This window comes from Martes martes (genome assembly GCF_963455335.1).
Source record: "Martes martes genome assembly, chromosome: 8".
NCBI lineage: Eukaryota > Metazoa > Chordata > Mammalia > Carnivora > Mustelidae > Martes > Martes martes.
The window spans coordinates 88,240,658-88,267,237 of record NC_137895.1 but is presented as its reverse complement, the minus strand read 5'-3'; the positions used below and the strand labels follow the sequence as shown (position 1 = coordinate 88,267,237).

The 26,580-nt window shown below is 41.7% G+C and overlaps 1 protein-coding gene across 1 annotated transcript in view; it reads right to left on the bottom strand.

The window, feature by feature from the left end:
* SP1 (Sp1 transcription factor) overlaps window positions 1-24,085 on the bottom strand; it is a 45,456-nt gene extending 21,371 nt beyond the window's left edge. The window contains exons 1-3 of the mRNA XM_080810046.1: window positions 24,039-24,085; window positions 22,835-22,989; window positions 20,980-22,495 (exon numbers count right to left, since the gene is read on the bottom strand). Coding sequence (XP_080666172.1) covers window positions 20,980-22,495; window positions 22,835-22,989; window positions 24,039-24,045 — 1,678 coding nt within the window. The 5' untranslated portion in view covers window positions 24,046-24,085. The remainder of the gene's footprint in view (window positions 1-20,979; window positions 22,496-22,834; window positions 22,990-24,038) is intronic.
* Window positions 24,086-26,580: the final 2,495 nt, after the last annotated feature.

The following is a 26,580-nucleotide window of genomic DNA, read 5'->3' as shown; positions in this document are numbered from 1 at the left end:
ACCAATAAAAACTAAAACAAAAAAATAAAATGCACAGTAATTTAATATTTTGCTTCTAACCACTGGATTTACCACTGAAAAAGGATAATCATATCAAGAATTCAAATGATATTTGATTCCCATTAAATAGTTTAGAGTTGATTAATAATACAGAAATAACCATTCTGAATACACAATAATGTCCTGAAAGGAGAAACAGTACCAATTAAGCTTCATGTTTTCAGAGAATTTTCTGGATAAAATACAGTAATGAGATGCTGTGTGATGATAAAACCATGAAAAAATGCTGAAGGAAAGTACAGATGATCACAGGGAAAATAAGCACTTTATTTTTTTATTTAAATTTTTAAAAGATTTTATTTATTTGACAGAAAGAGACACAGCAAGAAAGGGGAACGCAAGCAGGGGGAGTGGGAGAGGGAGAGGGAGAAGCAGGTTTCCCACTCAGCACGGAGCCCGATGTGGGGCTTGATCCCAGAACCCTGCGATCATGACCTGAGCTGAAGACAGATGCTTAACATCTGAGCCACCCAGGTGCCCCCAAAATAAGTACTTTAAACTCGGGTATCCTAGAGACGATCTCACCAACAAGACCCGATTAACTTCTTTAGTAGGGCCTGATGAAAAAGGAATACTAATAGCCATCTATCATATTTTGTGAGTAAGATTTTTTAAAATATTTAGAGTACTAGTAAGAGTAATGGAAACAAGGGGTGCCTGCCTGGCTGAGTTGGAGGAGCATGTGACTCCTGATCTTGGGGCTGTGAGTTTGAGCCTTACACGAGGTGTAAGAGATTACTTAAATAAATATTTTTTAAAAAGTAATGGAAACCAAAAAGACAGGAAAACATCCCAAATCCTACCATCCCAACAGATCATCACTTTTTCATCTTCTCAATATTCATATGCACAAACTTTACCTATTTATAATCATAATAGCTACATTACATATAAAAATCTGAACTAAAGAAGTAACTCTTCAGATCCACACCATTCTGAGATCCCTGAAGTGACCAGGTAAATAACACTTACATGCTGGGTCCCTCTTAATGATAGGTTCCTCAAAGTTTATGCATGGGTAATGCCCACAGTACAACTATATAATCTGATATACTATGGGCTAATATTTTAACCCCTCCCTGAGCATAAACTCTAAAGTCACTTTATAATGTAAGAGCTAGACCTCACCTTGTCTTAATTTATCTAGATTACTAGACAAGTACTAAAAGCAGATACTCTCATTTATACTAGTGTTGCAAAAACGTATCTTTAAACTGCCAACAATATCACAAAAAGATGTAAGACAAAAATGCTACTCTATGGGGACACCTGGGTGGCTTAGTCAGGTGAGCCTCCAACGAGGTTTTGGCTCAGATCGTGGTTTCAGGGTCATGGGACTGTGCCCCTCTGCAAAGGACTCTGTGCTCAGTGGGGAGTCCACTTGAGATTCTCTCCCTCTGGCCCCCCCATCTCCTTCCCCCGCTCTCACGTGCTCTCTTTCTAAAAAACAAATAAATCTTTAAAAAATAAAGAAAGAAATGCTACTTAATGATAGTATACAGGTGCTCATCTATGCATTTACATACTTCTTTTCCCATACTAGTTTCTTTCACCTTCTACTTAATATGGCAATGTATAATTCAGACAAATTTTATCTAATAAATTTTAAATGTTATTTTTCTGTTCTTTTAATATTAATTATGTAATGAAGGAATCAGCAAACCAACTCCTAAGGATGTATTTTTTTTTGAGATAACAAATTTATTATTTCTATTAACATATAATGTATTATTAGCCCCAGGGGTACAGGTCTATGAATTGTCAGGCTTACACACTTCACAGCACTCACCATTTCACACCCTCCCCCAATGTCCGTAACCCAACTACCCTCTCCATACTCTTCTCCCAGCAACCATCAGTTTGTTTTGTGAGATTAAGAGTCTCTTATGGTTTGTCTCCCTCCCGATCCCATCTTGTGTTTCATTTCTAAGGATGTATTCTAAGTAAATGATTCCAAAATGAGAAAACTGTATGGTCTATTATATTCTATATTTAAAATACAGGAATATCTGAAACTACCAAAATATCAGACAAAAGAGAAATAAGAAATTATGGCAAACAACTTGACAGAATATTACATAGTAATTAAAATTAAAATCGCCACTTTAAAAGTGAGATATAGGGGTGCCAGGCTGGCTCAGTTAATGGCCCAACTCTCAATTTTGGCTCAGGTTATGATCTTAGGGTTGAGAGATGGAGCCTCTGGGTCTGGGCTCCATGCTCAGCAGGGATTCCGTTTCTCTCCTCCCTCTCCCTCAGCCCCCCACCCTCCCCATGCTCTCTCTCTAAAATAAATAAATCTTAAAAAAAAAAAAAAAAAAAAGTGATGGGCTCCTGGGTGGCTCAGTCGGTTGCGCATCTGCCTTTGGCTCAGGTCATGATCCCAGCGTCCTGGGATCCCCCTGCTCAACAAGGGGCTGCCTCTCCCTCTCACTCTGTCTGCTGCATCCCCTGCTTTTGCTCTCTGTCAATATAAATAAAAATCTTAAAAAAAAAAAAAAAGTGAGAACTAAAATAAGGTTCCCTACTATTACCACTATTACTTAGCAAGTCAAGAATGAAATAAGGTATGAATATTAGAAAGGAGTAGGTAAAATTACTTGTAGATTGGGGCACCTGGGTGGCTCAGTGGGTTAAAGCCTCTGCCTTTGGCTCCGGTCATGATCCCAGGGTTCTGGGATAGAGCCAGGCATCTGGCTCTCTGCTCCGCAGGGAGCCTGCTTCCCCCTCTCTCTCTGCCTGCCTCTCTGCCTACTTGTGATCTCTGTCAAATAAATAAATAAAATCTTTAAAAAAAAATTATTTGTAGATGATATGACCATATACCTGGAAACTTAAAGAAAGCCACCAAAAATATTGAAAGCATTAAGATTACAGTGAGATAGCCATTATAAAATCAATGCCCATAAGTTAATAGCTTTCATATATACAAATAAAAATAAAATGTGGGTGGCCTGGGTGGCGCAGTTGGCTGAGTGTCCAACTCTTGATTTCGGCTCAGGGCATGAGCTCAGGGTCCCGAGACTGAGCCCTGTGTTGAGCTTCATGCCTGAGATTCTCTCTCCCTCTCCCCCTTACCTCCCCTGACACCACCCACCCGTGCAAACACACTTTCTCTAAAAAAAAAAAAAAAAAAAAAAAAGGAAAGAAAAAAATAACATCTTAAAATAACAACAAAATAAAATGGAAGAAAAGATCCTATTCACAATAGTAACAAAAACTAGGAAATACTAAGCTTAAACAGAAAGAAATGTGTAGGACCAATAAGAAAAAAATGAAAGCATAATGAGTCAAAATAAAAATCTCAGAAGGATTTATTGGGGGAACCTGACAAAATGTGTCAAATTTACCTGGAAGAATAAGAAACTAAATTGGGGGGAAAAAATTTAAGATTTTATTTATCTGAAAGGGGGTAGGGTGGAGAAAGAACACAAGCAGATGGGGCAGCACCCAGAAGGAAAGGGAGAAGCAGGCTCCCCCCTGAGCAGAGAACCTGATGCGATGCAGGGCTCAATGGCTGGGATGACGACCTGAGCCAAAGGCAGACACGAGCCACACAGGCACCCTAGGGAAAAAATGTTAAGTAGTAACGAGGGAAAATATTAAAACTTTTATAAAGGAAGATTTATTAAAAGAACCAGAAACACAATAAAATAAATACAGGCTGGGCTGCCTGCCTGGCTCAGTTGGTTAAGCATCTGACTCTTCATCTCAGCTCTTGAGCTAAGGGTCTGAGTCAAGCCCTGCATTAGGTTCCAAGTTGAATGTAGAGCCTACTTTAAAAAATAAAAAAAGTAAGTTCAAAATAAAAACAGGCAATTTACATAAGAAAAAATGTAAATATAAATAAAGTATATTTATGTCCCTAATATTCAAATAATGCTCCTTAAAGCAATAATCTCCTCATATTGGCAAAGACTAGTATTAATGGTAGAATAAATTGCTAGCTTTCTGAAATTCAACTTAGTTTTTTTTTTTTTTAAGATTTTATTTATTTATTTGACAGAGATCACAAGTAGGCAGAGAGGCAGGCAGAGAGAGAAGGGGGAAGCAGGCTCCCCGCCGACCAGAGAGCCCAATGTGGGGCTCCATCCCAGGACCCTGAGATCATGACCTGAGCCAAAGGCAGAGGCTTAACCCACTGAGCCACCCAGGCACCCCTCAACTTAGTTTTAAGTATCGAAACACTAAATGTATAAAACCTTTGACCCACTGATGCTTAGAATTTTTTTCAAAGATTTATTTATTTTAGAGAGACAGAGAGACAGAGAGCAAAAGAGAGGGGTAGAGAGAGGAGAGGGAAAGGGAAAGAATCTCAAGCAGACTCCCTGCTAAACATGGAACCTGACTTGGAACTCAATACCACAACCCTGAGATCATGACCTGAGCAGAAATTGAGAGTCGGATGCTTAATGGACTTAGCCACCCAGGCACCCCTAGAATTTTTAAAGTAAGCTCTACAGCCAACACGGGGTTTGAACTCAAAACAGTGAGATCAACAGTCACATGCACTACAGACTGACCCAGCCAGGAGTTCCTTTTGAAATTCTTTTAAATGATATGAAATTCACATAACAATTCAATTAACTATTTTAAATTTTTTTTTTTAATTTTTTATTTACTTATTTGACAGATCACAAGTAGGCAGAGAGGCAGGCAGAGAGAGAGGAGGAAGCAGGCTCCCCGCTGAGCAGAGAGCCCGATGCGGGGCTCGATCCCAGGATGCTGGGATCATGACCGGAGCCGAAGGCAGAGGCTCAACCCACTGAGCCACCCAGGCGCCCCTCAATTAACTATTTTAAAGTGTACAATTCTGTGGCATTTAGTGCACTCACAATTCTGTGCAACCACTACCTCTCTATACTTTCAAAACTTTTATCACCCCAGAAAAACACCCATACACATTAAATAATCATTCCCCATTCTCCCCTCACTCCATACCCTGGCAACCACTGTTTCTATGGATTTTCCAGTTGTAGATAATAAGTAGAATCACAAAATACACGACCTTTTCTCTCTGGTTTATTTCCTTCATTTAACAGAACGTTTTCCAGCCTCAATCACATTGTAGCATGTATCAATACTTCATTCCTTTTTTATGGTTGATTAATACTTCATTGTATGGATGTATCACATTTTATTTACAAAATGGCCATCTAGGTTATCTCCATATTTTGCCAATTATGCATTATACTGCTATAAACATTTCTTTTTTTTTAAATTTTAATAAACATATAATATATTTTTATCCCCAGGGGTACCGGTCTGTGAATCGCCAGGTTTACACATTTCACAGCACTCATCATAGCACATACCCTCCCCAATGTCCATTTCCCCACCACCCTCTCCCGTCCCCCCTCCCCCCAGCAACCCTCAGTCTGTTTTTTGAGATTGAGTCTTTTATGGTTTGTCTCCCTCCCCATCCCATCTTTTCATTTTTTCTTTTTGTTATAAACATTTCTGTGCAAGTTTCCACGTGGACCTAAGTTCCCTTTTCTCTTAGAAATAAACTTCAGGGTGCCTGGGTGGCTCCATTGGTTAAGCGACTGCCTTCGGCTCGGGTCATGATCCCAGAGTCCCGGGATCAAGTTCCACATCGGACTCCCAGCTCCATGGGGAGTCTGCTTCTTCCTCTAACCTTCTCCCCTCTCATGCTCTCTCTCTCGGTCTCTCTCTCTCTCTCAAATAAATAAATAAAAATCTTAAAAATATATATATATACCTCAGAGTATGGGGTGCTTGGGTGGTGCTCATCAGGGAGTCCGCTTGAGATTCTCTCCCTCTCTCTTTGCTCCTCCCTCCGCTTGTGCATGCTCTCTCTTTAAAATAGATAAATCTTGGGGTGCCTGGGTGGCTCTGTCGGTTAAGCGTCTGCCTTCAGCTCAGGTCGTGATCCCTGGGTCCTGGGATCCAGTCCCATGTCAGGCTCCCCGCTCAGTGGGGGAACCTGCTTCTCCCTCTCCCTCAGGTGCTCCCCCTGCTTGTACTCTCTATCTCTGTCAAATAAATAAATAAAATCTTTAAAAAATTAAAAAATAAATAAAATAGATAAATCTAAAAAAAAAAAAAAAGCAAGAAACAAAAGAAATATACCTAGGAGTAGAACTGCTCACTTACGGAATTTTAACCTAAAAAGTGTGAACTTTTTAATTCATCACAAGATGTTCATCACAACATCACAAGCACTGCCATAACAGTGAAATTCTATAAACAACAGGGTTAAGTAAATCCTAGTACAAATAAACTACGGAATTATCATACAATCATTTAAAAAGATACAAAATGTAATTTATTATTATTTATGGAAAAGATGTTCATACTATATTACTTAGTGAAAACATATCATGGAGCATTATGGATAGTATGATCCTATTAAAATATTAATAAAACTATATACAGATTTCTTTGTAAATTGTACACAAATGTACAAAAAGCTGGCAGGAATTTCATCAGAATTTCAACTGTGGATATCTCTGGATAGCTAAACTTTAATTTTTACTTTATTTTCCATATTTGTGTTGTTTAATGTTTTTACAAATATCATTTAAACAAGTTATTTTTTTCCCTATCCTCAAAGGTTTCTAATTTCAACTCCACAGATCTTTATTTTTAAAGATCTTATTTATTTATTTGACAGAGACAGTGCGAGAAAGAGAGAGGAGAGCAGGAGGAGCAGCAGAGGGAGAGGGAGCAGCAGACTTTCCACAGAGCAGGGAGCCCCATGTAGGGCTCAATCCCAGGACCTTGGGATCATGACCTGAGCAGAAGGCAGATACTTAAACACTGAGCCACCCAGGTGGCCCTACTAGATTGGCTTATGAAAGAACAAAGCACACTAACTAGAATTTACTTCCTTTGGTAGCTCTGATAGTTTAATGACTACACCAATGGAAGAAAGAATCTAAAGACCCGGATGTTCAACAACCCGGAAGAGGAGCCTTGAATTAAGTGATTAAAACCCTATTTTCAGGTGAATAGGAGGACTACATAGAACAGAAGTTTTATGAGAGATGGGCACTAATGTGTTAAGCACCCACTATGTGCTCTTAACATGTTATTGATCTCATTTAATCCTAATAATCAATTAAACCTTTTTTACAAATAAAGAAACCTCAACTCAGAGAAGATGAAGAACTTCCCTGAGTCACAGAGCAAAGTTACGACTTGGACCCTTCTGGGTCTGCCCAAAAATACCATGTGTCACTTTCTTGTCCATGCTAAATATCTCATTTCAGGACAACCTTTCTTTCTCTTTCACAAAGGATTTTCAATCAATTACTGCTAGTTTCAGAGCTGGAGTTGTTTTGTCCATTAGATTAATGAGTATGTTCAGGGGGCTTGGGTGGCTCAGTCGTTAAGCAGTTGCCTTTGGCTCAGGTCATGATCCAAGGGTCCTGGGATCGAGCCCCACATCAAGCCCCACATCAGGCTCCCTGCTCCAGTGGGAGCCTACTTCTCCCTCTCCTACTCCCCCTGCTTGTGTTCCCTCTCTTGCTGTCTCTCTTCGTCAAATAAACAAATAAAATCTTTTAAAAAAATAAAAAAAGAATATATTCATAGGTAAACCATTCAACCTGTATTATACAGGATGTGAGACGTTCATTTGCAAAAATAGTACCTAAACAGAAAAAGCAAAAATAGCATTTTGAGCTTAAGATCCCATTTAGAGTCAGTGATCCATAACACTTCCCATCCAAAAAAGTACTAAGTAGGAAAACTCATCTTAAATCATCTCCCAACAATTTTGTGGATTTTTATATTGTACTTTTCAAAGAATCATTTCATCCTCCCTCGTAACAGCAGTATAACAAATTGGGGGGGGGGGACGGGGCAGAGAATTATCTTTAGCAAGCCCCTGAGTCTGTTCTAGTATCAATGTCTCGGGGAGTGTGGTGACAGAAAAAGGGTAGGGTATGGGAAAACAGCAGACATAACACAATATGATTCATTTATAGATACAATCACTCATGTGCAATGTATAATTCATTATGAGCCTCCATTTCAGCTTTCAGAAGGCAGCTGCCTAGACCTGATGGCAGTTTTCAACCTGACTTCCTAACTGAACAGAAAGCTTATGGTTTCCAACATAACTATTATATTTTTGTTTCCATTAGATACAATCTTATAGAGCATGCTGAGCACAATGCCAGCACATGTGGCATCTCCAAACAATTTTCCACCGGGGTTCTGGATACCTTACTTTCATTAGGGGTCTTCAGATGATGCAACATTCAGTAACATTCTCACTAAGGGAATCATTCGGGACAATGCAATGTATGGTAGTGATGCTTTAAGGGAGCTAAATAAAATGAAAAGTTTGCTGTAAGCCTGATGCTTGGCTTTTGGGGAAGGGACACATTTCTTGGCTGGTACCATTTTAAATAGCATCAAATTCTCTCTGCAAGCAAAGCAATGATTAAAATCAAATAGTCCATGGAGTGTTCAATACCAAGAAGTGTAGGAAATGAAGGTGCCTATTTCATGTAACCCCCATTACATGTGCCTATTTAAGTTGAAATGCTTCTTTCTTAAATCTTTATGGTAAGGCACATCTAGATAATACAGTAGTGTTTTGTAATACCTCCATTTTACTTACTGAAACAAAATTCTTAGGACTTAAATTAGTTGTCAGAATGTTTTCTGAAATAAAGAACCATCAGTAATTTAAGTCTAGATGCATCTGAGTTTGCTTCACATTGCAGGTAAAAATAACACAATGTGATGATAAGTAGAATTTGTATTAAGACAGTTCTGATCAGGCGTTTCACTAAAAGATTAATTACTACTACTACATCAAGATGTCTGGCCATGCTACAGTTTCCTAAGCACATATATAAAGCTAGAGATTGTCTGGAATGGCAGGACAATTGTCATTTTCTGGAACTCCGGGCAGGGGAGAGGGATGTCACTAAATTAATTCCATAAAGGGAAATGCTTGCCAGCAACAAGCCATTTTTACGTTTTGTGGCCTTTTTTGTGTGTAAGTAATTAAAACAAGGCGGTAAGCAACTAGCAGTTACCTAAGAAGAATGACTTATTTTTAAAAGTATGCTCAAGGGGCGCCTGGGTGGCTCAGTGAGTTAAAGCCTCTGCCTTCAGCTCAGGTAATGATCCCAGTGTCCTGGGATCGAGCCCCGCATCGAGCCCCGAATCGAGTCCCGCATCGGGCTCTCTGCTCAGCAGGGAGCCTGCTTCCCCCTCTCTCTGCCTGCCTCTCTGCCTACTTGTGATCTCTGTTTGTCAAATAAATAAATAAAATCTTTAAAAAAAATAAAAAAATAAAAGCATGCTCAAACACATTGTATACCATGACATTTTTTCTTGTGCAATTCTAAATAGCAATAATTCCTATCTCAAGTCTCAACCCTTGAGCTCCATTTTAAGCAACTCACTCTATAAATACCCAAGATTTAAATAATGTAAAAGCAATTGGATATCAACTATAATGTATTAATGATCTTGCTCCATTAGGTTAGGAAATTTGGACATAACCTTATGAGAAAAGTGCTCAGTCAGAAAGGTTTAAAATGTAGTTCTGACTATAGGGGAGCCTGGGTGGCTCAGCTGTTAAGCAGTTGCCTTCGGCTTGGGTCATGATCCCAGGGTCCTGGGATCCAGCCCCGAATCAGGCTCCCTGCTCCACGGGAGCCCTGCTTCTCCCTCTCTCACTCCCCCTGCTTGTGTTCCCTCTCTCGCTGTGTCTCTCTCTGTCAAATAAATAAATAAAATAAAATGTAGTTCTGGCTATAAAAATAGTGCAAAAATGTGGTTTACAAAAAAAGTTTCTGGGGCATCTGGGTGGCTCAATCAGTTAAGTGTCTGCCTTCAGTTAAGGTCATCATCTCAGGGTCCTGGGATCAAGCCCCATATCGGGCTCCCTGTTCAACAGGGAGTCTACTTCTCCCTCTCCCTGTGCCCCCAAATCATGCTTGAGCTCTCTCTCTAATAAAATAAAATCTTAAAAAATTAATAAATAAAAAAAAATAAAAAGTTTCTTTAAAGAAGCTAAAAGGAAAGTTATAAAAAATGTTTTTAAAAATTTTTTTTGAGTTTTTTTAAATTATTATTTATTTATTTGACAGACAGAGATCACAAGTAGGCAGAGAGGCAGGCAGAGAGAGAGAGAGGAGGAAGCAGGCTCCCTGCTGAGCAGAGAGCCCGATGCAGGACTCGATCCCAGGATCCCGGGATCATGACCTGAGCCGAAGGCAGAGGCTTTAACCCACTGAGCCACCCAGGTGCCCCATAAAAAATGTTTTTAAATTAAAAATAGAATTACCATATGATCCAGCAATTCTACTTCTGGGTATCTATCCAAAAGAATTGAAAGCAGAATCTCAAAGAGACATCTATACACCCAAGTTCACAGCAACACTATTCTCAATAGCCAAAAGGTAGAAGCAACACAAATGTCCATCATACATGAAGAGATAAAGACAATGTGGTATATATATACATACGGTGGAATATTATTCAGCCTTACAAAGAAAATCCTGTCATATGCTACAATATGCATGAAATTTGATGACATTATGTTATGTAAAATAAACCAGCCACAAAAAGACAAGTACTCTACAATCCTACTTATATGACAAAGTAGTCAAGTTAATAGTCAAACTCATGGAAATAGAAAGAATAATGGTGGGACGCCTGGGTAGCTCAGTTGTTAAGCCTCTGCCTTCAGCTCAGGTCATGATCCTGGGATCCTGGGATCCTGGGATCCTGGGATCCTGGGATCCTGGGATCGAGCCCCACATCAGGCTCCCTGCTCGGCGGGAAGCCTGCTTTCCCTTTCCCACTCTCCCTGCTTGTGTTCCAGCTCTCGCTGTCTCTCTCTGTCAAATAAATACATAATCTTAAAAAAAAAAAAAAAAAGAGGGGCGCCCGGGTGGCTCAGTGGGTTAAAGCCTCTGCCTTTGGCTCAAGTCATGATCTCAGGGTCCTGGGATCAAGCCCCACATCAGGCTCTCTGCTCGGCAGGGTGCCTGCTTCCTCCTCTCTCTCTGCCTGCCTCTCTGCCTACTTGTGACCTCTGTCTGTCAAATAAATAAATTTTTAAAAATCCTTTAAAAAAAAGAAAGAATGAATGAATAATGGTTGCAAGGGAATGGTAAGAGGGGAAATGAGTTTATTGGGTATAGAACTTCAGTTTTGTAAGATGAAAAATTTCTGGAATACTGTTGTATAACAGTGTGAATATACTTAACAGTATTGAACTGTTCACTTAAAAATGGTTAAGATGAGGGCATCTGGGTGGCTCAGTAGGTTAAGCATCTTTGACTCAGGTCATGATATCAGGGTCTTGGGACAGACCGGGGAATCTGCTTCTCCTCTCCCTTTGCCTCTCCCCTGACTCCAGCCCTGCTCATGGCCCCTCTCTCACTCTCTCAAATAAATAATGGTTGAGATGATAAATTTTATGTTACATATATTTTATCACATTTAAAAATAATTATTTAGGGTGCCTGGGTGGCTCAGTGGTTAAACAACTGCCTTCAGCTCAGGTCATGATCCTGGAGTCCTGGGATGGAGTCCAACATCGGACTCCCTGCTCAGCAGAGAATCTGCTTCTCCCTCTGAGCCTCTCCCCCTCTCATGTTCTCTCTCAAATAAATAAAATCTTTAAAAAATAATTATTACTATTTAAAAAATAACTATACCATTTTGCATATTCTTTAGTTTAAAATAATTTTTCCCTAAAAATCTGTAAATGCGGGGCACATGGGTGACTCAGTGGGTTAAAGCCTCTGCCTTCAGCTCAGGTCATGATCCCGGGGTCATGAGATCGAGCCCCGCATCGGGCTCTCTGCTCAGCAGGGAGCCTGCTTCCTCCTCTCTCTCTGCCTGCCTCTCTGCCTACCTGTGATCTCTGTCAAATAAAATAAAATAAAATCTTAAAAAAAAATGTAAATGCTAGGGATTTAATAATGAACAAAAATACCATTACCATTAAATACATGAAAATATTTATGCAATTCTCTTCCCCCTTTCCATATATCTGCTTTTAAAACTTGAGTTAAAATTATAAGTAGAAGTACAAATAGTTAATAAAATATTAAAGGACATGACAGGATTTTAATTAAAAATAAATAACCTGATAATATAAAACACAGTAGGAGAAAACTAAAATCCAAAATAGTGTGGCCCTATTATTTCTTTTATTTTCTGCAACTCAGTATTAGCTGACTGTGAAAATTAGTGTGAAAACTTGTCCCCTCTGAAGTGCAGTAAGTGTATGTAACTACAGCACAAGAGCAACTTGAATACCATGAAGGGAAGGACCATTATCTGTTTCAGCGAATTCTGAGACCCTAGCACATCTGACACTTAATAAATGCTCAATAAATTTTGCTAAATTTGCCTATGAAGAAGGCATCAAAAATTGGAACCCATTTTCATTATTATACTTTTCCCCTCCACTGTTACACTTTTGTATCTAACTCTTAAGCCTGCTGGGGCAATATATTATTGCTTATGTTACTTTTACTTATATACTTATATTACTATACTTAATATAGTAATTTACTTATATTATTTATTATATATAATTTTATTATATGATATATACTATTTATTTATTATATAATATTATAATATTTATATACTTATATTACTAAGTATACTCATGTTCAGTAAATGTATACGTGAGCTAACTGAATCATGAGTATTACTGGATTTCTTAATAGCATTTAAGGCTAAACAAGGAGGCCATTCAAAACATGATAATGCCAACAAGATATTCTGTTAAGAGAACACCAAACCAAACAAAGAAGTTCTTGATAATATGGAAAATTCCCAAATACAGTTTTCATAATTAAGAGCTTTTTACCTTCTTTAAGACAAATAGTCTGTATAAAATTAAAATACAGTTTTTCATGAGTGCAAGAAACTGCCAAATAATTCTAAACGCAGTACTTCCAGATACCACAAGGGACCATAAGAAATATTATGTATAAAAAAAAGGAATGTTATGCATTGTCTGTATCAGGCCTAGACAAAATTGGGCCCTTAATATAGTCTCTCAAAGGGTTGTTAAACTGTATCCCCAACAAGCATGTCAGGATAATATGTTTTTTCCAAATCAGAAATGTGGTGGATAGGGATGCTTGGGTTGTTCAGTTGGTTAATGGTCTGCCTCCAGTTCGGGTTGTAGTCCCAGGGTCCTGGGATCGAGCCCCGCGTCGTGCTCCCCACGTAGCAGGAAGTCTGCTTCTCCCTCTCCTCTGCTCCCCCTTGTGCTCTCTCTCTCTCCCATTCTATCTCAAATAAATAAATAAAATAAAAAAAAAAAAAAAAAAGGAAAGAGGGGCGCCTGGGTGGCTCAGTGGGTTAAAGCCTCTGCCTTCGGCTCAGGTCATGATCTCAGGGTCCTGGGATCGAGCCCCACATCGGGCTCTCTGCTCGGCGGGGAGCCTGCTTCCCTTCCTCTCTCTCTCTGCCTACTTGTGATCTCTGTCAAATAAATAAAATCTTTAAAAAAAAAAAAAAAAAGGAAAGAAAGAAACATGGTGGGTAGAGAAGGCAGGCACTGAAAGGAAATTTCCTGATAGCATGGAAAACAACAGATGAGGAACAATAAACATTTGCTATGAAAATGTCTCAAGCATATCAGGGAAAAAACAATAAAAGAGGTACGGTCAGGGAAAACACATCACATCATCTTAACTATAAAAAGGGGGGGAGAGTAATATCCTACACACACACCTCAATATGACCCAGCTGATTTTCACATTTTCTCTTTTGATTTTTTCACATTTGATTTTTCTTTTTGCTATCTTGATCCTTCCTTCTTATGTTTTGATCACATCACTTTATTTATATTTCATTTAATTACAGATCAAATAAATTCAAATTAATCTGATTATAACAAATTATGATTCGTAACAAAGTTTATAAAGAAGTTGTTGATTAACCATGCTTCTTTTTTCCTATTATCTGTCCTAGGCTACAAATGTTAGTAACACTGAACCTGGGTAAAAAAAAAAAAAAAAAAACCCAAAGCCGTTTTTCTACTTGAAAGAAGTCCTATAAGAGAAAATAGTGGGAAAAAAGAAGAAAAGGAAAATAGGGTGCCTGGCTGGCTCAGTCGGTACAGTATACGACTCTTGGCCTCAGGGTTGTGAGTTCAAACCCCACACTGGGTGTAGAGATTACCTAAATATTAAAAAGGAAGGAAGGAAGGAAGAAAGAAAAGGAAAATGAAAATAGTGTAGTATAGTGGAAAAGGATATTGATCTAAAGCCAAAAGATCTGTTACTCTATGAATTTTGTCAGTGACCTCTGCAAGTCACTGAATCTTTCTAGTCCCTAGGTTCTGTCAAAATGGGGGTATTGGAGAGGATGAGGGTCTCCAGCTCCAGCAACCTTCAGTTTAGTTGCTATTACCATTGATAGTCTCATTTAATTGTATTATGTTTGCAAAGAGTTGTAACTTTTAAACCATCAAAAAGGATCAATTCAATGAAGAACATACTGAGTTCTTCAATATGAAGAAAAGATCCATCTCAATAGCATTTAACCTTTTTCAGATTATTTGCAGCAAGTATTTTCTTTCCTATAAAAAGATTTCTTGTAAGCTTTCAGAGATGCATAGATTTTTTTAAAAAAGATTTTTATTTATTTATTTGACAGATCACAAGCAGGCAGAGAGGCAGGCAGAGGGAGAGGGGGGAAACAGGCTCCCTGCTGAGCAAAGAGCCCGATGTGGGGCTCGATCCCAGGACCCTGAGATCATGACCTGAGCCGAAGGGAGCAGCTTAACCCACTGAGCCACCCAGGCGCCCCTGGAGATGTGCAGATTTTTAACTTAGTTCTCTCACCTCTTACGGTAAAGTCTTTATTTTGGCACAGATATATCTTAACTCCTTCAAAATTAAGTTATTTATTTTGCACATAGGTATGGAGTTAGAAAGATTCATAGTAAATTAGACTGGCACATCCAAACTTGTCAAACAAGTAATACTGCCCAGTTTCCATAAGCCATTTAGAGTTTAAAAAACACTGGAGAAAAGTGCAAATTCAAGTAACAGCCCAGATCTGCAACCAATTCTGAAGAAAATATCTGTCTACAGAAACTTCTTCAGGGTCTTCTAAGAGAAACAATTCTTAAAACCTAGCATAGTATTAACAATATAGTCATAATGTGAGCATATACACCTTAAAATAACACTTCAGCACACCAGGGCCTGAATAATAATGCTATATGTTAGAGAAAGGGAATAGCACTATTGTGACACACCTGTAAGAAATATGAAAAAGAAATAGCAAAGAAGAAAATTTCAACTAGGGACGCCTGGGTGGTTCAGCAGTTTAAGCGTCTGCCTTCAGCTCAGGTCATGATCCCAGGGTCCTGGGATCGAGTCCTGCATCAGGCTCCCTGCTTAGCAGGGAGTCTGCTTCTCCCTCTGCCTGCTGCTCCCCCTGCTTGTGTGCGCTCTCCCTCTCTATCTGACCATAAATAAATAAAATCTTAAAAAATTTTTTCAATATTATCTATTAATGTTTACAGACATCCAATAAGTAACTTACAAAGCATTACATAATAAAGCTTTTCTACAGAAGTTCATCTTACATCCCAAAATATTTTCAAGGAATGTCAAAACAAAACAATTAGAAGCAAGGAATGAGCAGAACTAAATTATTAGTGGCAACAATTATATGCTACTTTACAAAGTGGAACAGTTAAAAAAAAAGGAAGATACAAGAACAAAACAGATACTAAACTTTCCTGAAACACTAGGCACCCTTGTGCTCTTGTTATTTAATTAAGAACTAAAATGGCCACATTACACAATGCAATGTGATTTAACAATGACGTCATTTACAGAAAGCCACCAGAATGAATAAATAGGAGCAACTCAAAAGGTCCAAGGACTATCTTCTGTTGTTTCAAATCAACGAAGGGACCTTGGTTTTAAAGGAGACCTTTTCTACTTAAATTGAAATCAGTTAAAAGCACTAATACCACCTTCAGAAACAAATATTAGATTAAAAAGGCAAACGATGTAGAAACATTTGACATTATGTATTTGATAAAGTATATTATTTTAAGAGAAAATTCTCTCAAATGATCTTTTGCAAAAGAACAATTCTGAACACATTTAAATTATCTAAACCTACTTGTAACTAGTGTTCGAATACCCTAGTCTAAAACACAACTTTTTAATAAATTAGTTCTCAGCAATCTGACCCCAAGTTTAGCGATACTGTTGGCAAACTAACTCTGGTATCACATTCAACTTAAATTCTAAGAGGACACATTTTCCTGACCTGGATAAAACCAAGCAGATGTGAAATTTTTATTTTCAGTGCCTGAAGTTTGCTTCTTGACTGAATTATAGCCATCAAGGAAATATGTTTTATTCTCCTGCCAAAGACGAGCCCTGAACTCTTTATTAGGCAGAACTCCCACGAAGTCATACAAACTGTCTTTCAAAGCTGGCCCCCCTCAACCTGGTGGAAGAGTTTTCAGGACACAGCAGTGTCTGAGAAAAAACCTGAAACTTTAAACTGGAAAAAAACAAGATCTGTGAGAGTGTTAACTACAAAATGAGAGGAAAGGGGGCTTTAACTGGGAAACAGTGTCGATTTAAAAACAAAAAACTACAAAAAAGCTGATGGGAAAAAAAAAAAAAACCCAACCTCAGAGCCCATAGATCATTTCACTGTCTGGAAACTAAACTCAGTTTACTGGGTGGTCCCTTCCTCACTACCACCCACCAGGGGCTGAGCCATAAAAAACACAGGATACTAAGATGGCTGGCTTACTTTGGTGCTAAGTTTGTGTGTGCCTTTGCCTGTGTATTCAGCAAACAGAAATAAACACTGCAAGTTAACAGGAGAGCTTAAACAATTTCTAAAAGATGATTTTTAAAAATAATAAATGTAAACAAACTAAGTGAACACCATGGAAGTTGCAGTCTTCCACAACCATGTAATAATGTCTCAGTTTGTAGAGCGCTATGTATCTATCCACTTATCTATAGATGATTTCACATCCAAGGCTCTTTCTACTACATTATACTGTCAAGACATTGAGTTTTTCCAGTAAACTACTACATACCAGAAAAAGGAGTAAAATGAAACATTTTTTGGCAGCCAGGCAACAGCAGAGCAGCACTAAAGCTTCTAGGAAATTATTTTATTATCTTTCACTGAGGATAAAGTTGACCAATTGAAGGGGGGAAAAATGTTGCACACGTATGACTAACCAGAAAGGAGGAAACTTTTATCTTCGGAAACCACTATTAATGAGGCAACCAATCTCAACTCTCACAAAATGGCCTTTCAAGAGACTCATTCTCTCATTAGCAAATGTCAAGCTGCAGCTACTTCACAGAAAGGCAAGCATTTTCTTGAGCTCTGAGACCATCAATAATAGCCAGGTAGCCCTATCCTATGACATATTAAATGGCAGACTTCCCCAGAGCATGATTTAGCAATGAGAATGCCTCATAACTGTTCTCTAAAGCCTAAGGTCTAAAACTTTTTAGAAATTTGCAAGGATCCAAATTATTACTAAATGGAACTATCGCCCAGCTTTGCCTTCCTTTGAGGAAAAGCAAAGCTACCGGATACAACAAACTAAGAGTAAAGACAAAACAAACATGCTGGTGTAGCAAGTGTCTAATTTTCAGGGTGTTGTTCAGTTTTTTTTTTTTTTAAGATTTTATTTATTTGACAGATCACAAGTAGGCAGAGAGGCAGGCAGAGACAGAGGAGAAAGCAGGCTCCCTGCTGAGCAGAGAGCCCCATGTGGGGCTCAATCAGGACCTGAGCCGAAGGCAGAGGCTTTAACCCAGTGAGCCACCCAGGCGCCCCATTTTGTTCAGTTTTCATTAACTTCTCCCACTTCTACAGCTATAATTTTTAGCCTATGAAACATCTGCCAGCTCTAGAGCATTAAATTTCAAAGAAGCAAAGATATCTTTTCTACAACATTTTTAATACTCTAAAGGATTTTTTTAACATCCTAAGTTAAAACTAATAGGTAAGTCTTACATTAGGAGAACTAAGTACAAGCCCTAGCTCTGACTGTATGTAGTCTCACCACTTACTTAATTGCTTCTAACTCCATGCCCATCCTCATCTAGAAAATAAGGCAGTTTTACTAGATGACCTCTTAGGTCCCCTCCAGCTCTGACTTTCCAGTCCAAAGTCTCCGATTCATTAAGAAAACCGTTGTCTTGTTAAGGCTCAAAATGTAGTCATCCTAAACACACCTCAAGAATTTAAGAAAGTGGGTGCCTGGACGGCTCAGGTTAGGCATCTGGCTTCAGCTCAGGTCATGATCCTAGGGTCGTGGGATCGAGTCCCGCATCGGGCTCCCAGCTTGGTGGGAAGTCTTCTTCTCCCTCTTCCCCTTACCCCCACTCATGATCTCTCTCTCAAGTTCTAATAAATAAGATATTAAAAAAAGAAGAAGAATGTAATAAAGTTAGGGAACTTGAGCAGACCTCCCAGCCACCATTTTCCAAAACTGCAGGAGACAGGAAATACGCTTATCTATTTGTTACCCTCTTTTTTTTTTTTTTAAAGATTTTATTTATTTATTTGTCAGAGAGGGAGAGAGAGAGAGTGAGCACTGGCAGACGGAGGCAGAGGGAGAAGCAGGATCCCCGCCGAGCAAGGAGCCCGATGTGGGACTCAATCCCAGGACACCGGGATCATGACCTGAGCGGAAGGCAGCTGCTTAACCAACTGAGCCACCCAGGCGTCCCACTGTTACCCTCTTTTATATAAGAGCCAGTCATAAATGAAATGATAACTCTATAGTAAAATTAACCAGTTCACAAACCCACATACATTCCAATAAAACTAAATGTGGTGATATTAAATTATTTCCCATCATAATTTTTTATATCATGCCTAAATACAAAAATCTATAGTATCTTGGGTGGTGCACTGGTTTAAAATGTCCAATTCTTGATTTTTGGCTCAGGTCTGATCTCAGGGTTATGAGACTGAGCACAGTGTTGACTCTGAGCGTGGAGTCGGCTTGGATTTCCCTCTCCCTCTGCCCCTCCCTCTTCAGATAAATATGTCTTGAAAAAAATTCTATAGTATCCTCTTCTTGTGCACTATTAAAGATTAGCTCCATCACCACAGAATTTAAAATAAATTCTAAATAGACTTTTACTTTTTTCAATTTTTATCTCTAACCAACAATGAAACACTATTCAAAATGAGTAACTGAGTACATGGTCAACTGATTCAACATACATTCCAATACATACCTCTTCCCTGAGGACTCTTTCCCTTCAATGCTCTCCTTATTCCTAATTCCTCTCAGCTCCACCTCCCCACTCCATTTCAGGCCTTCTCCTTTTCTCTCCCCTCCCTTCTTAATCATATGCTACTTTCAAAGCAGTCTAGGAAGTGGTTCTCCTAGCTAGAAGTACCAGAATCACCCAGGAAACTTACTGAAAATACACGTTAGTGTAAGAGAAGGCAGACGGATTCTACTTTTAAGGTAACCAGAAGTTTAAAAAATTAAACCTTAATTAATCAGCTTGTTCAGAGAGTAGGATATTCTAGCTAACTAAAAATTAATCAGAGAGGAAAAATTAAGTATGAATTTTTTTGTTGAAAATCCTTCTAGAGAGGTGCCTGGGTGGCTCAGCTGGTTAAGCATCTCCCTTCAGCTCAGGTCATGATCTCAGGGTCCTGGGATGGAGCTCCACAAAGGGCTCTCTGCTCAGTGGAGAGCCTGCTTCCCCATCCCTCTCTCTGCCAACCTATGATCTCCCTGTCAAATAAATAAATAAAATCTAGAAAAAAAAAAAAAGAAGCATTTGCTTTTGGCTCAAGTCATGATCCCAGGGTTCCGGGATCAAGAGCGGGGAGCCTGCTTCTTCCTCTCCCTGTGCCTCTCCGAGCGGCTTGTGTGTGTTCTCTCTAGGTGTCAAATAAACAAATCTTTTTTTGTTTTTTTAAAGATTTTGTTTATTTATGTATTCGACACACAAAGAGAGAGAGAGAGATATCACAAGTAGGCAGAGAGGCAGGCAGAGAGGGAGGGGGAAGCAGGCTCCCTGCTGAGCAGAGCCCAATGAGGGGCTCTATCCCAGGACCCTGAGATCATGACCTAAGCTAAAGGCAGAGGCTTAACTCACTGAGCCACCCAGGTGCCCCTAAATAAACAAATCTTTAAAAAAAGAAAGAAAGAAGGAAAGAAAGAATGAATCCTTCTGGAACCCACTTTATCACTTTTCCCTTACTGAAAGAGCTACAGTTCATAAGAAATACCTGATTACTTAATAACTGTCCTATAAACAGGTCAAGTTTATAAGCAAGTCTCATCCTACAATGCTGGTGGGCCAAGAGGCCAAATAAAGCCCTTAAGGTAAGAATGCTTTTATTTATTTTTTTTTTTAAGATTTTATTTATTTGACAGAGAGATCACAAGTAGAGAGGCAGGCAGAGAGATCGAGGAAAGCAGGCTCCCTGCTGAGCAGAGCCCGATGCTGGGCTCGATCCCAGGACCCTGAGATCATGACCTAAGCAAAAAGCAGAGGCTTAACCCACTGAGCCACCCAGGCGCCCTGGTTTTACATTTTTAAACGGTTGTAAAAGAAAAACAAAAAAGAATACTACATGGTCCACGAGGCCTAAAATATTTACTATCTGGACCTTTACAGAACAAAGTTTGCTGACCCTTGTTCTGTAGCACCAAAAGCCCTGGAAGTACAGTGACCCCAAGGACACTGCCCAGAAATGCTCCTTTCTCGTAAGATTAACTGAAAAAAGGTTTCCGTTAAGTCGGTTCCAAATGACTTAAATAGAACCATTCTATTTCTCTGATCAACTTGCCTTCTAGAAACTGTTACCCACAAAAATCTCTATTTCCTTCCTTAAACTCAACAGTTTCAGTTAAGCTAGTTAGCTCTGGAAATGAATGCAAAAGATTGGAAGCCTTACCTGGGGCATTTGCTATAGCCAAGGGCAGGCTTGGAAGCTGGTGCACCTGGATCCCTGAAGCACCCAATGCACTGAGGTTAATTGTCTGGAGGCCAGGCATGGAGGAGAGCTGAGCAGCATTCACAGTGACTGTGCCGGTAGGGATGGAGGCGGCTGAGGCAATGGGTGTAAGGGTGGTATTGCTGCTGCTGGTCTGCCCCAAGGAAACACCCTGCATTGGGGCCAAGGTGATTGTCTGGGCCTGTGGGTTCTGAACTTGGAGATTCTGCAGTTGAAGAGTCTGCCAACTGACCTGTCCATTGGGCCCCACTGTTGGTGTCCGGATGATGATGGGGCCAGAGTTTGGAACAGCCTGAAGCTGGAGATTCTGGAGGGTTTCCTGGGAGATAGCTTGGGTTGTAAAGGTCTGCCCTGACAATGGTGCTGCTTGAAGGGCCTGGAGAGCCTGTCCCCCTTGAACTAGCTGAGGCTGGATAAGAATTTGTTGCTGTTGCTGCGTCTGCTGGTTTTGCTCTCCCTCTTTTTGCTGACTTGCTTGCAGAGAGCCTCCAGATGTCTGGTTCTGCTGGATGTTTAGAGCATCAGACCCCTGTAGCCCACTGACCCTCTGGGGTGTCTGCCCTTGAGAGTTGGTCCCTGCTGATCCGCTGGTAGTAAAGTTCATAATTCCCATGTTGCTGGTGGTTGTAGTTGTTGAATAGCTATTGGCATTGGTGAAAAAGGAGCTGGAACTGGCTTGTGATGACACCAAACTGGCAGAACTGATGGCAGTCCCTGAGGTGGCGGGCTGTGAGCCACTCTCCTGGGACCCAGAGCTGCTGATAGTGACTGCCTGAGAGCTAGGAGTCAAGGTAGCTGCAGAAACGCTGTTGACAGGTAGCAAGGTGATATTCCCATTCAGGGCCACTGGTACGTTGGTCACATACTGAGTCTGTCCTGAGAGTACGTTATTAGCCAGGCCTTGGAGGGGGACAGCCTGCTGGAGTAGGTTTGGCATAGCAGCAATGATGTTGCCTCCACTTCCTCGATTTGTGATGATCTGTTGGTTTGCACCTGGTATGATCTGTATCTGACCAGAACCATCCTGCTGTACTTGGGCCCCAGTGGCTGCGAACTGCAGCTGTTGTCCATCAACGGTCTGGAACTGTGGGATGACTTGATACTGAATATTAGGCATCACTCCAGGTAATCCTGTCAGGACTTGCTGGTTCTGTAAGTTGGAAGTGGTGGCCACAACATACTGCCCACCAGAGACTGTGCGATTCTTGGAAGACTCACTGCCATTGCTGCCATTGGTACTGCTGCCACTCTGTTCCTTTGAGGTAGGGGTAGCCCCAGAGGAGGAAGAGATGATCTGCCAGCCATTGGCACCCTGTGAGAGCTGTGTGGCTGTGAGGTCAAGCTCACCTGTACCCCCTGACTGGCTTGGGCCCTGGGAGTTGTTGCTGTTTTCATTGGGTGACTCAATTCTGCTGCAAGTTGCTGCCAGCAGAGCCAGAGGGGATGGCTGGGATTCCTGGCCAGAAAGTAAGGGAGAGGAGAGGAGTTAGTTTAGTGATACCCAGCTGCCAGCCCAGGGGGGCAGTGTAAAACAAATAAACAGCAAAACAGTGCACACAAAAAGGGGAAAAGAGGAAAAAAGGAAGGAAGGAAGGAAGGAAGGAAAAGCTGACCTATTTATACTCCTGAAATCCTCATCTTTGGGGATCTCCCAGTCACTTGTTTCACTATGTTAACTTTCCTAGCTACAAAATGGCTTAGCTCTTTCCTAAAAATGTTTCTGCGAAAAGACAATCATCTAAAAATATTCACATTCTGTTAACATCTCCCCCACTCTGTCCTGATCATCACTTACCTGCCCTCCTCCTCCTCCACTGCTGCTACTGCCTGTGCTGCTGCTTCGAGCCTGAGAAAAGGCACCACCACCATTACCATTGCCCCCATTATTGCCACCAACTCCTTTTTCAATCTTCACCACGGCTGTCATTTCATCCATGGAGTGATCTTGGTCTAAAAAGAATTAAAAGACAACTTAAAGTTACAGGAAGGAAAAGGGTGAGGTGAGGAGGAGTAAAGGACACTATAAAGAAAAAGAAATACAGTAAGATGAAAGGTACTCGTGAAAAAAAAAAAAGTGGATTAGAGAAAGGGCAGTTGTAGGACATACAGAACACAAACTAGGCTTAGTAGCACTAAAACTGGGCCTCAATTCTCCCTTGCACAAAATTAAACCCAGAAAACATTAAAAATGTACTTTTCACATAGGAAATGTAAAGGGCGGCGGACATGTTCAAAGACTTTCAAACTACAAAAAAGTATCCTGGGGAGAAAAAGGAGGATAGGTAAGGCAAAAAACAACACGTGGGTGGATGGAAAGCTTGCTAAAATTAGGGTCAAAGGATATGGAGAAAGAGAAAACTTCAAGTGTAAAAAGCACCCACAGCAGAAGAGGGGCAAAGAAAAAGGAAAAAATAAAGTGTGAGTGGGAAAACATTTGTGAATACTGCCAAAGGACTTAAGGGGTCCAGGGATTAGGAATCTGGAGGTTTCGGGGCGGACAGAGGGCGGGCCCTAGAGGGAAAGGGCGGTTTCGGGGTGAGGGGCGTGGAAAGGGCGGGACGGTGGGGGGGAGGGGAAATCTACGGGGGGAGGGGAGGGCCTTGGGGCTGGCGGCGACCAGAGGGCGGACCAGGGAGGCGGTTGGCCCGGGCGGGGCCTGCACTGTTCGGGCCGCCCCCGCGGCTCCAGCCCCCGGCGGGAGGAGCCTCAGGCGGGCGGCCGAATAGTGGGGGGTAAGGCCCGTCCCCCGTGGCCGGGGCGGGCAGGGGGCGGGCGAGGCCACGCTGCCCCCTCCCCCGGGGCGGGCGGCCCATCCCCCTCTTTCTCGCAGGCCCCGCCACTGCCCCTTCTCCCTCCCTTCCCTCCGCCCCGGGCGGGACCAAGGCCGCCGCCGCCGCCTCCCGCCCGCCCCCCCTCACGGCGGGGACCGCCCGGTCGGCCCTCGCGCGCGCCCCCTCATTCCCCTCCCACCCCTAAGCTTGGAGTGGACTCATCCTTACCGCTCATGGTGGCAGCTGAGGGACGAGCTCAAGGGGGTCCTGTCCGGGGGGGTTGGGGGGGGCCGGGAAAAACGCGGACGCTGACGAGGCAAGCGAACCCGGACCGGACAGGGAGGGGGGGGGGTAAGGAGGAGGGAGCAGCGCGCCACAAGCCCAGCCTAGGCTCCGCCCCTTTGCTGCTGCCCCGCCCAATGAGGGAGGGAGAAAGGAGGGACTTGCAGAAGAAAGACGGGTAGGTTATCCAATGACAAGACTCACTTGCTCTCTAAGGCGTGTAAGACAAAGTTGCGTGCCCGGTATCCGCCCAAGGAGGCCACCCTCTCAGTTTTAAAAGCCAATTAAAGACGCAGGAAGTGAGGGTGGGCGGGAGCTAGTGATGATAGGCTTGGAAGGAAGCCAGTCAACCGCCAGGCGGGCTCTCTGAACGGTAGGGATAGGAAGAACTTTGATTGGAATGACAGAACAACGACCAACCAGAACCCTGGACATGCCTAGGCACAGTCCTTTCTGGGAGGTGGTAAGAAGTAGGCAGAAATGGGAGAGGATGAAGCTGACCAAAACCAATCAGAAATCAGGCGGGTAGCCAAGAAAGTTATGATTGGATTAACACTGAAAAAAGACATGCTAGGACGCAGATTGACGTGAATGAAAAGCCAATTAAACGCCGAATGAGCTCTGGGGGCGGGATTTTGGAGTGGGCAGAGGAGAACTGGCGTCTCCCTCAGTCATTCAGTCCAATGAGGCGGCGAAGGAAGCTAGGCACCGCCTCCAACTTGGCCAATGGGCGTTACTAGAGCCTCCCGTCCTGGGGGAGGGAGCAGGGCTGTGCCAAGAGGAGTTCGTCGCCATTTTGGCCCTCCTCAGGGGACGTCTTTACAGTGAATAGGTGGTACGCTTCGGTGGATCCTAGCTGCTCAGCAAGTGTCAGGGCCAAGACAGTCGGTTCGCAGTTCTGCCTCGCCAGCAGGGCTCGTTCGAGCCTTCACTTAACCGTTCTTAAAAGTGCCTCTCAAGTCTCACCCTTCCCGGGGTGGGCGGAGAGGCGGGCGGATGCCTCCGAATGTGGGTGTAAGCCCTGTGGGTGCGTGCTCGACGAAATCTGGCGCTGCGCTCGCACAGTTAATACCGAGCTGACAATTCGCAAGGGCTTTGTCAGACCAGCAAACGCCATTTTATTAACTTCTCCCAGATAAAGCTGCTAACTACTTAATTTTTGCAGGGTTAACTTTTCAAGGGCTGGTCTTTGAGGCTCAAATACATTGAAGAGCCTCCCAGCGTCAGTGTCCTATAAGCCACTTCCTGTTTCTCCCCTTCATTGTACAGACCGTCTAAGCATAAGAGCAGGATGGCGAGATAAGGAGTTCCTGCTTTTGTAACTACAAAGTTAAAGGACATTTTCCCCCAGGCACTCGAATTGCTGGCCTCCCATTCCACCTCTCCTTTTTCCTGTTTTTGGTGGAAGCAGCCTGGGTGACTTGTCAATGACACGGAGGTCATTCTCTGTAGCCCCTTCTATTTTACGTGTTCTCACTAAGTTATTTACAATTCAGCACTTCGTGACATGTTATGTTTTAAAGTCTGGATCCCCCTAAAACAGGCCTCTGCTGCTTTGCATAGGCCCTGAAGAAAGTAAGTGATCGTGGAATGCCTACTGTGTTAGGTGCGTAGGTCAGTTAAGCATTCTGCGTTCCTTGTGTCATGCTCATAAAGAAAATACTGGTACCAGAGAAGTTATGTATTTTATAAAAATTTAGGCTGGTAAATAACTGGCCCAAAGTCACAAAGCTAATAAGTTATAGTGCCAGATTCCAGCCCAGAGCAGTCCCACAAAAAGCCTTCCAATAGATTTTTGAATAAAGCAGGCCTGATACAACCATTCATAAAAATGAATTTAATAAAAAAAATTACATATGTATTTTTAAATGTTTTGTATTGTTCCTTTTTAGCTCCTGAAAACTAACTACTAAGTCTAACTTCTATGATAGCTCAAATGGCATTATCCTCTCGTATACCTGTATATAAAACATTACATTACAAATTACATTACAATAGCATCTCTCCCTAGATCAAAGTTTGCCAAAATATAATGTCAGATAGTCTCTATCCAAACCCTTGGCTACTTTGTTTAAAAAGGTAGATTCTGGGGCTCCTGGGTGGCTCAGTTGATTTAGCGGCCGCCTCCGGCTGAGGTTATGATCCCAGGATTCTGGGATCCAACCCCAGAATCAGGGTCCCCTCCTCCGTGGGGAGGCGACTTCTTCCTCTTCCTCTTGGCCTCTCACCCCCCACCCCGTTCATGTGCTGTCTTTCTCTCAAATAAATAAAATCCTTTTTTTTTTTAAGATTTTTTTTATTTGACAGAGAGAGACATGGTGAGAGAGAGAACACAAGCAGGGGAAGTGGGAAAGGGAAAAGCAGGCCTCCCGCAGAACGGGGAGCCTGGTGTGGGACTAGATCCCAGGACCCCAGGACCATGACCCCAGCTGAAGGCAGATGCTTAGCGACTGAGCCACCCAGGCACCCCTCAAATAATAAAATCTTT